At 34.6% G+C, this 12,144-nt stretch overlaps 1 protein-coding gene across 1 annotated transcript; it reads left to right on the top strand.

Moving 5' to 3' along the window:
• The first annotated feature begins 79 nt into the window (after positions 1–79).
• On the top strand, positions 80–3,322 carry LOC132565312 (chromatin accessibility complex protein 1-like). Its single transcript, XM_060229952.1, has 3 exons — positions 80–199; positions 530–650; positions 1,316–3,322. The coding sequence occupies exons 1-3, from the start codon at positions 80–82 to the stop codon at positions 1,384–1,386; spliced, it is 312 nt and encodes a 103-aa protein (XP_060085935.1). The 3' UTR covers positions 1,387–3,322.
• Positions 3,323–12,144: the final 8,822 nt, after the last annotated feature.

The following is a 12,144-nucleotide window of genomic DNA, read 5'->3' as shown; positions in this document are numbered from 1 at the left end:
ACTGTCTATCAGAATAACATTTTTTATAGATAATTTCAAATTTATTTTTTTATTCGCTCCACACTGACTTCCGATAACGATGGCGGACAAAGACGAAAAGAGCTCATTGCCTCTATCGAGAATCCGAACGATCATGAAAAGTTCACCAGATGTGTCAAGCATCAGTCACGAAGCATTATTCCTCACTGGCAAAGCAACGGTAACTTATACATAATCTCTATGGTTTTATTTTTTTATGAAAATCAGACAGTCCCGTGATTTTTTTAACGTCTGTCCGTCTACAACAGTTGATGGACCGGTTTTTACTTTTTAAAGGCTCTATAGACCTCTTGTTCTTTTCCTTAGTGTTTTATCATTTTTTTCTTTTCTTTCTTTTTTTGGCTTTCCCCGAATTCATTGTTCACTTTAATTTCTGGATTGTCAACTCAAGTTCACTCTCAAATCTGAACTTCTATTCTATTGACATCATCATCCTGATGAAAATGTTCTGAAATATTCTTTATCGTATGTTTTATCCTTTTTCTTCCAGGAATTGTTTGTACAAAACCTTGCCCAGGTGTCACTTGACCGAAGTAAAGATAAGAATCAGTTACACTACGGTGATTTGTCTGAGGTAGTCAACACAAACGATGTCCTTCAATTTCTACAAGGTAAACATACTGTCACGTAGTCTATTTTAGGAATATTTTAGCACGTATATGTCTGTATGGATACGTCGTGAGTTATCTTATCGAGTGCCTGTGTTATTGTTTATCTTGGGACATGTGCACGTACCGCTGTCAAGGTGAGTCAATCTATATTTAGCCGTCACACTAGGCCAACCGGTTGGTTGAGCATCAGACTAGTAAGCCAGGGGTCCCGGGTTCGATTCCTAGCAGAGACATTGAGATGAAAAATGACCCCTGTCACAATACATATGGATCAGGTAGTAGTCAGACATATTTTAAGGTGATGGATTTCCATTGAGGTTTAGTATCTGACGAAAACAAAAGTCAGTTTTATCAAATTTCAAGGTTTTTGTTTCAAATATGGTCCCAGATTACTGTCCATTTTCTTCCTTATTTGGTAAAGAAAAGTTTTGAGCTGCATAAACTCAATTTCAATGTGAAAGTAAACGTTTTCATAAGATTTGAAGGATAAAGAGCAAATAGATTGGTGAAACAAGAAAATCAAAGGAAGGAGAATAACAAACAAATTCTGCTTTAAAAGGGAAAAAAATAATTAGATGTGACATCGTTCACAAGACTTCATGGTAATCAGTAGCATTAGTGAAATATAACTTTGATAAATCCTGTTTTATTTATTTCTTTTTCAGACATTATTCCTCGAAAAATTAAAGCTCAAGAATATCTAGACATGCTGGAGGATGATGAAGAGGAAACCTGACGTGAGAATGGAATTTACAGAAAAATGGATAAACAATCAGGCATTTACTAGGTTGCCTTTATACTAGTGACATCCCTAAGTACAAGTGACCTAATGGAAGAACATATAAGGTTTAGCTATTAGGCCAGGCCATGTTGATTGGTTGCTTTTAAAACTGGAAATAACTGCCATTAGAAGATTTGTGACATTCAGTTACAAGGCAATTCAATTGATTGATTTTTAAACTAGAAAAACTAACTGCCATTGGAAGAACATATAAGGTTCAACTTTGGTATAAGGCCATACCATGTTGATTGTTTTTTTTTTTTTTTATCTAGAAAGGACTAACTGCCATTGGAAGAGCATACAACATACAGTTATGAGACCATTCCATGTTGATGGTTGTTTTTAAAACTAGAAATGATTAACTGCCATTGGAAGAACATTCAAGGTTCATCTAAAAGCCATGCCATGTTGAATATGTGTGTTTTTTTTTCATTTATTTCCGAGCATGTAATATTATATTGACAAAAAAGGTTTTAATGATATCAAGAAATTAAAAGAAACCAAGAATGGGCATTTAAAATCATTCCATTGTTTACTTAACATGTAAAATCAAAATTGATAAATTGTATTGTAATCCAAAAGATTGTAAAGGAAGTTGATTTTACATTAGTCTCCTACAAAATTTCCCACTGGACTACATGTAATTATACAACCCAGTAATTTTAGGAAAAGTGAAAGTGTTACATACGTTAAAGACCTGAATGTTTTATAGTAAGAAAATTTTTATCATAAAATTCTGAAAGGCAGGTAATTAAAAACAATGTGTTGATCAATTTATGTCTGTGATAGACAAATGCTAGATAATTAGATTGAAAATATGCCTACATCATTGATAGACATGTGGGAACCTAATAAAGTAAAGGTGACTTTTTTAATGAGAGCATAATGATAAACCCTTCCAAGATTTAAAGGGTCTGGAACATGTCAGTCAGTGGATGAATTCCACCCTGGAGCTGAGGAAAGGTCTCATTTGGTAGTATTTTTATTTTAAAAATTCTTTTATTGAGAGACCAAACCCAACATAGATATTAGTGGGTTATTTAAACTTACTTTTCAATAAACTGTTACAATAGAATAACTGGATTTAAACATATTGAATTGAAGAAAATAATAATATATACTTTATTTGTTTTACAAGAAATGTGAAATAAGTTATTGCAACTTATACTAGTTACTCTTGTTGGCTCGGATGTAAGCGTGCGGGGTCTTCCTATGAGAGAAAACCAGAGCACCTGCAGAAAACCCACTTTGTCACTCAGGTGAACCTACTACCTTTTCACATCAGTTCTGGGAATCAAACCAGGTGAAAGGCAAGTGCATTTCCACTGTGCCACCCAACCACCCAAAAAATGTATTTGTATAACACATTGGAAGATGTTTTAAGCAGAATTTATCTGTTGCAAATATTTTGGATTTGGTGGAAGAGATTTTGGATAAGGGACATAACTCTGGAAGGCTAGTTGTGAATAATCTTTAGACAATATTTTATTTAATTCAGTTTTATATTTCAAATCTAAATTTAAGTAAATAATATGAGTTGCTGCAAGCTCGAAATTATGTTTATTCTTCTTCTGTGTAAGATGCTACACTTAAGACAAACATTTACAGAAATTGCTGATAAGAACGACCAACAATGGATATGAGATGGCAATGCAACAATTTACTATTAACTTAAGAAGTGAAAATATTTAGAATATATGCATATGTATAATTTCATTAGCACAAAGGGGACAAACAATAGTATTGTATAACATCAGTGATTCTAAAAAATATATAAATTATTTATTCAAGTCATGAACTGTTGATGATAAAATTTTGAAATGCGACAAAAATTTTGGCAATTTCCCAAACATTCAAGGCTAGACTACCCCAATAAAGAAGATCAACATTATTCATTATATCTTATTTATGTATTATACAAATGTACTGACATCTGCTTGGACTATTACAAGTCAATAAAGAAAAGAAATTGTCTTCTGTAGTGAAACTACAAGCAACAAAGAGATTTATTTAATTAGATTTTTAGGTCAACTGGGACACTTGCATTCCCGTCTTGTCTGATGTTGTGTACTGTAAACTTTCAACATTTTCAACTCATTCTGGAAAACTCCCGAACCGATTTTTTTTATGAAAATTTGCAAAAACCTGCCATGACTAAATTATACATTACCAACCCCCAGAGCCTCAGGGGCAGGACCAAAAAGTGTCATACAGATTGAAACTTCAAACATTTTCTTCTCTTATCCAAGCAATGGTAGAATCAGGTACTCTTCATGGATGAAAAGGCTTTCAGAGGCTTAATAAGAATTATTAATTTTATAATCCTAGGGTCTCACATTTCCCACTGGGCAGGGGGTAAAATTGACTTTAGTTCGTATAGGAAATTTACAAGTTTTGAGCATAATTTGTTTATTTTCCTAGAAATAGATCAAACTTGGTTAGAAGTGTAAGTTGACAATTCGATAAGATGCACATATTGACCTTGACTGACCCCTAGGGGCGGATGGGTGGGGCCAAAAATGAGTCAAGTTGACTAAAATTTCAAGGATGTTCTACTGTTCATGGAGAAACGATTTTATACAGAAAAAAAATCAGTTTTTGAGCTTAATTTCTTTTAATTCAAACTTGGTTAGAAGCCTTAGTGTGGAACAGCATTTAATGTTATGTTTACATTTGCATTATATGTACAATGTAGTTAAAGTTATCTGCCTTTTTTTTAACAAAATCATTTCTGTGACATGTTACAAGAAGCATTGTAACTCAAGTGAGCGTTAAGGCAATTGGGCCTCTTGTTGTGAAATAAGTGTTGGTCCAGAGAACTACACTTGAGTCTGAATCTAGTGTAGATTTGTTTGGAGCTTTACTGGTATTTTCATTGTTAAGATGTTTATTGAGCACCACAACTGATAGATTGTCCTTGATATGAAGTGGTCAGTTATTCCAGAGTCGGATTGATGAAGATGAAACATATTCCAGATATAGATTTGTTCCTATGTGAAGAGTTTGGTATTGGTGAGATATTCTTGTATCGTGTATGTGGTTCTCTGAAATTTTCAAAGGCACAACCAGGTCAATTAAATTTGTTGTTGACTCGGTAACGAACTGTTTATATACCCATTCTTATGTTGTATCTGATTCCCTATTTATCATAATTCTAGCTGCATTTGAATCACTCAGTATAATATAAAGAGATGTGTTGCTAATGAAACTTGGACCTGGGATCAACAATGATTTTGACATAACCAAGAAATAACAGTAACCAAAGTGTTGATCCTTGAGGAACACCGGCCACAATACTTTTAAAATCTGAAACCCCACCCTCCTCTCATGACTACTCTTTGCTTGCTATTTTTCAAATAACTTTCAAACCATTTATTCAGATTCCCTGACATTGCCAGTAATTTGAGTGTTTAGTAATTCTCAAACCCTATCAGTTGCTGTGAAAAGAAACACAAAGTAATATGTTATATATTAAACAACCATTTAACTTTGCCAAGTTTGTTATTGAACAGGTGATAATTTAGGAATATATATAGGATTGTGGTATCTGTCAATAGCTGGTAGGATTCACCAACATCAACCTTTTATAAGTAAGCCTACATTGTGATTCACCAACATCAACCTTTTATAAGTAAGCCTACGTTGTGATTCACCAACTTCAACCTTTTATAAGTAAGCCTACATTGTGATTCACCAACATCAACCTTTTATAAGTAAGCCTACGTTGTGATTCACCAACATCAACCTTTTATAAGTAAGCCTACGTTGTGATTCACCGACATCAACCTTTTATAAGTAAGCCTACGTTGTGATTCACCAACATCAACCTTTTATAAGTAAGCCTACGTTGTGATTCACCAACATCAACCTTTTATAAGTAAGCCTACGTTGTGATTCACCAACATCAACCTTTTATAAGTAAGCCTACATTGTGATTCACCGACATCAACCTTTTATAAGTAAGCCTACGTTGTGATTCACCAACGTCAACCTTTTATAAGTAAGCCTACATTGTTGTTATAGCAGTAGAGATATCAAGCGAAGAAGATAATTCAGTTAGAAGGTTCATTCACCATCAGTGAAAACTGACGAAATCATTTAGGTCTGTTTGTGTCTGTTGTATTCGGCATGTTTTCATTCAAATTCCCTGTTATGAGAATGTTACCAATACTTGTGCCTATTGCCACCAAAGCTTGAAAGTTCCAACCAGTTAATCAGTATTCTTAAAACTAAATTGTAGTCACAAACATTCCGGATTAAAAAGTTCCATATTGTTACGTCGCAGTATATTTTTATTATTGTTCACAGTAATGCACTGCTGCCTGGTATATCTCCCTTGTACAATTTTGTCAGCTATTTAAAATGGATGGCTGGTATTTACTAAATTGCATTTCATCAAAGTCTCTATTGCAGAGTTTAACCATGGTTTAGAAATTGTTCTGATATCAAAGTCAAGTTCAGACATGACGATATCTAATTTGGGTAAAATAATTGTAACATTGTACTGAAATGTTGACAAATTGTATTTATTATTTTAATAATTACTATTAAAATAGTGTTATATGATGATGTAGTACAAGGTGATGATTTAGAAACAGAATCATTCATTGATGTTATGGGATTCATTGTCGCCACAGCCAGATAATATATATTATGATATTATAGTTATTTTACAATTTACAGACGGAGTTAAAGAGATAATGAAGAGTGGTTTTTTTTAAGAAGTTTTTTTTAAGGGTGGGGGGGGGTGGGGGGAGTAAAAATCTAAGATTATACATCCTAATTAGGCATGCATCAACACAGAACATTAAGGGATCCTTGCACAATATAAATCATTCATTTTAACAGTATAAAGACACATCATACAACAACAAAATTGATATTTAATAATACCAGTGTTCCTGGAGATTATTTTTATGTTTTGTAAATAAAATATATGTTTTGTAATCAAGTTTTCGTCTATAATATATCTAAACAATATTCGAAACATAATAGACCAACATTAGGTGAAGTTCTACTATTACAGTACATTAATATCACCAAGCATGTAAACAAGGGTGTGATTTTTTAAATACATTTATTTATTTCTATTTTTGATTTTTCCTAAAACTGATCAAAATGAGCAGTATTGATATAAATATTCAGGCCTTTCTAATTTCAGATCAAAATTAAATTACCATATAAAGTACCAGGTCAATGTGAACTCCTTTTCACATAAGTTTTTTATTGCTATGAGCAGGAACCGAGGTTGATGGCAAACAAAGTTTTCATGTAATTTCGAGTAATTTACCACTAATGAGGAGCAGCATATTGTGATGTTGCTATTTACAATGGAAGATCGTTTGTGAAATAACAGTGTGCATTTTACTACACACAAGATTCCAATGAGCTGAAAATAGGTAGGAATGTTACAGAAAGGATTCAGACATTGTGTGTAATATTTGTTGGCCTGGTCAAAATTCAAACATGGCAGCACAGCAGCCATGCGTGATTGTCCAGTCATGGTTGCCCTGAACAACAGCTATTTTGAATGTTATCTCAGGATCCAATGTTGGGATTTTGAAAAAAACTTTGCCTGAATCTAAGTTGGCTTTGACAAGGTGTGAATTTGGGATCAGTCTAAAATTAAAACAATATGGCCATTATGGCTGCCATCTTGAAAAACACATTTCAGATTTCTCAGAGTTTTCAAATTTATGAGTAAATTGACATGCAAATTGATGAGGATCAAGGAAATAATGGTGAAAAGGTGTTTTTATACCTTTTTACTTGGTAAAAATGCTGGAGAAAGCTGCCATGGTGCCTGTTGTGTAACATGATTAGAGATCCTAGTTTTTTCTGAACAAAGCAGGTTTCAAAAGTTCCACAAGTGGAAAGAAGAATCCTAAGACAGTTCCGACCAAATTTTATTTTTTTATTATCATCATTTGTTGGAGATGATGCAGAATTTTTAATCTGCATGCTTAACATTTGGTATGTCCAGCAATCTTTGTGAATAGCAGGAAGCTGAATTTTTAATAGTTTATGAGCGCAGTCAAATAAAGTGATACTATAGAACTGGCATTGGTCAGTTTCATTATATATGTGGGTTAAAATCCGAGGTTTGGCCTACATTCAGAGATATTCAGGAATCTGTTTATACCATACCAAACTAAGTTTTGTTTTAACAGCTTTTAACCAGTTTAAGTTTATCACGGTTTGTGTCAATGTTCTCATGAATTACAAGGCAGTCTTTACTTTTACCTGCTGTACAACTGATGATAACCTGAAGATATAGGTGGATTTTATATCTACCTTCTGTGTCATAAATCCAAATTTTTAATGGATAGGAGTTATCGTTGTACCAATCACGACCTAATGTCTTCATTACAATCAATTACTAATTAGCCTTACACACGCACCATCAATATCAATATACAACTGCTGCCTGTGATCGTGTATCAATAAAGGCAGCAATAATTCTACCAATACCTACCAGTTTCAATGTATTCAGTAAACATTACAGTTAGTCCTTGCAGATAAATTTGATATTTAAAGATTTTGATAGTTTTAGGATAAACCGTGCTGTAAAAGATGTTATGACTCCATATATGCATACTGTTACGGACTTGTGGGAGGAAATGTAATAAGAACTGGTTAGATTTATTTGTTTGTTCTTACAGTCTGCATTTTACAGGAAGACTGATGATAATCGTCGTCCCTGGTAGCTGGAGATCTGCATGATGATGGACACTGCATTGGGTAACAAGAGACATGACAGGTATCACATGTGATGAGAGAGATATGACAGGTATCACATGTGATGAGAGAGACATGATGACAGGTATCACATGTGATGAGAGAGACATGATGATAGATATCACATCTGATGAGAGAGACATAATTAACAGGAATCACATCTGATGAGAGAGACATAATTGACAGGAATCACATCTGATGAGAAAGACATGATGACAGGTATCACATGTGATGAGAGAAACATAATTAACAGGAATCACATCTGATAACGGAGACATGATGACGGGAATCACATCTGATGAGAGAGACATGATGACAGGTATCACATCTGATGAGAGAGACATGATGACAGGTATCACATCTGATGAGAGAGACATGATGTCAGGTATCACATCTGATGAGAGATATGAGGACAGGTATTACATTTGATGACGAGAGACATGATATCTGGTGATTTCGAATAAGATTCTGGTTGATCCTTTTGGCCAGAATGAGTTAATAAAACAATACTATACACTAGTCTGGTCTCGATTTGAGATTAGTTTTCACCTGTTGGTCGACGTTTAATTTTAGGATATCCTTAGGTACGGGACTCACGTGAGAAATCAAGTGTGATTATTTGGTTATAGAATGATGTAATCAGGTTATTGTCATCCGACCGTGTTACCAGTTCACCGTGGACAATTTTAGAAAATACCCAACATGAAAACTCGTTTACAAATGAAATTGTAATTTGGCGTGTAATTAAGTCGGGGTTACCTCACGTGAGTGTTTAGCGCCGCATGAGACCGGAAATACATGTAATCAATTGATTATATATATAACACCTATCGATCAGTGTTGGTAAGATATTAATTTTAAATGCGTGTTTAACGGAGCTTCACATTACTATTGATCATTATTCAAACATCAGGGTAGTGCGGATGTTGATAAAACATACATTTGTGTCCTGTCATAGTAGCTAGACCTGTATTACAGTTCTCTGAGATAAACATGCAGCCATGTGGTTTCAAGGTTTGAATAATTTATTGATGTTAAAACCTATGGCTTTATGGAAAAAAACGTCTATATTAACATTATTACGAAATCGTGTTTATACCACGTGAACACTGAAACAATATGTATATTTTTATGTAAGCGAAATAAAACTACACAAATGAGATTCTTTATAGCGGGTAGCAATATTGTGGTGCGTTTAACATCCACGACGCATAGCCTTAATGACACAAATTGCTCTAGATATATAGCTGAGTAGGCGCATTTACCTCCTGACCGTTAGCAGTTTACGGAGCTAACGGGTTTATTCTGAAACTGATAATACTTTGTTATACTCAGTCTTGAAAACTGAGAGAAGACGTTCTGAAATAGCATTGGTGTCATTGACCGTTCCCAGGGTAAAAGCTGTAAGAGATTGAGATGCTTACTTGGAGTTAAAGAACTTGTATTGTTGTCGAAGTCTTTGTAAAGGAGGTAGTGGTGTACAAGTTGAAGTTACAGGTCGCTTTACATCCTCGATACTCCAGGAGTTACGATCACTTTCGCTCCCTGATTCTCCTGGAATCAATTATATGTTCAAGAGGTGCAGAGAGCGAAGGTGATTGTAACCACTGGAGTATCGAGGATGTGCTAGCCTCTTCTAATTGAGCGGTGAGATGTACTGTTTGGGACCGATCGTGAAGGTTCGCTAATTTGAACTTCAGTAGTGACAACGTGTTTTGCATTATCCCTTACAATGAAGCCCCTTCAATATGATTTACAATGTATATTTACCCAAGGGAATTTGCGAGAAAAAAAATACTCGAGTGTACTTTATGGTAATTACAAAACCGATTTTCACAAGATTTGTTGTGTAATGTTTTCGGGCGTCTTGATGCCAAAGGCTGCTGGTTCGGGTGCCAGTGGTGTGATCAATATCACACTCGTCCATCACCAAGAGTTCGATCCGCCTAATCGCCCGTACAAATGTATTCACAAAGACCTTGCAAAGTTGTTTGTTTTCACTTTCAAATAAATTGATGACGTCTTGTCTTTAAATAACAGCAATGTATTGACCATGTCCATCGCGCAGTTTTTATCAGAGCTATGATTCAAGGTAACAGCAGACTTTTCTACTTCAGCAACTTATCTCTATCTTTTCCTACAACAAAACCAACGTGAACAGCTGTACGCCAATCTGTGTGATAAGCATCAATTTCATGGAATTTTCATTTATGGATTGCAAAGTTATTGCAGCTCCAGTCTATGGTGTTTAAGCGCCACAGTTGATTTGATATTCAAGGGCTTGTTCCCATTATCATGATTTTCGTGCACGAAGTCGTCAACTGACCGACAAATTCACAACCTAAGGTTTTGACAGCCTCAGATTGATGGAAATTGTCAGGGAAGTTTTATGGTAGTCACAGTTATGTCACTGAGAAATATATTCCCTTGCATGACTGTGTTTGATGACAACGCTGTTTACCTTGTTCTCATTTGGGAACTTGACATTACTTATTTGTATTGATCACTATCTACATTATTAGAGTGGTCGGCTGGCTCACGCACTCGCCTTTCACTAAGATGAAAAGGTATTGGGTCACCTGCCCAACCACGTGGGCTTTCACGAATACCATGTTTTTCTGCGACTGTAATATCATTTCGCCTCAATTGGAGCCAACAAGAGTGCTTATATAAGCTGATAGTTTGTCACGCAATTGTAAAATTCCTTAACACATGGTCCTATTATCTTTGTACATTTTCATTAATCTCCATGTAGATCTATGGTGTTTAGACTTGGTTGGTTGACAAGTTTTCCGTCTCCAAGACTCTTCCTGTGCCCATGTATCGTCTTACCGACGAATTTCAGTGTTCTGGTGGCGTGGAACTGGTGTTTAGATGTGGTGTTTTCATTATTAATGACAATATGACGTTTTGTTTCTACTCGAACTTTACTTTACGTATTCAGAAAGAATGTCATAATATCGATTTAATATCGATTATATATATATATTAACGACCATGACCATCACATACAACAGCTCATTTGAGTAAATCTTGACTAAATTAAGATTATTTGACTTTTTAAATTCTAATTGAAGTTTTTCAGAGTTACCTCCTATCAACTACGTAATAATTACCTTTATATTGCATACTATTGAATAATTGATGATGATTTGAGTTTGAACAAAATCAATATTACCAAATTATACTTTTTACCACTTTAAATGGACGTTTTTATATGTAGGTTACATGATGCTTCGTGGTGGTTGAATAAAAGATAAAAGTGTAAGTATACAAGTCAGTCTTTGAGACTGTTTTATATGGCCTTGAAATGGGCGTGGCATAATATATACATATCTGTATCACTGGGGATAGAAATGGCGACATTTTAATTAAAGCAGAAATGCTCAAAGTATGTAAATAGTTATTGCAGTTAAGCTTGTAAAAGTAATAATAAAACGAACCAAGAAATGTAGTCAAGAACATTTTTATGTGTCTGAAATGCACCAGTTCATATAAAAGCCAATGGCATACAGAAACCAACAAGTTATATACAGTAAAACACATTTCATTCATCATGTGTAAAATATCAGTCTCGGGGATGTGTGTACGTGGCGATGTATCTATTTTTTGTGATAAATGGCATTCTTCACTTCATTACAGTTAAGATCAAGTTTTAAAAAATGAAAAAAAAGATGAAATAAAATAGGACATTCGTGAGAACTCATTCATATCTTTTTGAATTATTTTTAAGGCAAATATAAGCTAGAATTGCAAATTCAAATTAAGTTTGGATGAGGATAAGATCTGGAACAATAATCACCTAATATCGTACGCGGTAGACCATCAATATCTCCCTGTTGTCTACGCGCCACAGGGTGTTGATCACCATCCCTTTAAGTCCAATTTTCATCACTATGGCACGATAACGCGTATCACACTGATCAGTGGCGTTACAAGCCTAGCCATTGGTCCTATCTAATGTGGTTAACAGTC

Source organism: Ylistrum balloti, unplaced genomic scaffold (genome assembly GCF_031769215.1).
Source record: "Ylistrum balloti isolate Yb309-2 unplaced genomic scaffold, AGI_CSIRO_Ybal_v1 Utg369712, whole genome shotgun sequence".
NCBI classification, from domain to species: Eukaryota; Metazoa; Mollusca; class Bivalvia; order Pectinida; family Pectinidae; genus Ylistrum; species Ylistrum balloti.
The sequence above is the reverse complement of the archived record's forward strand: the minus strand, read 5'-3'. Positions and strand labels throughout refer to the sequence as shown.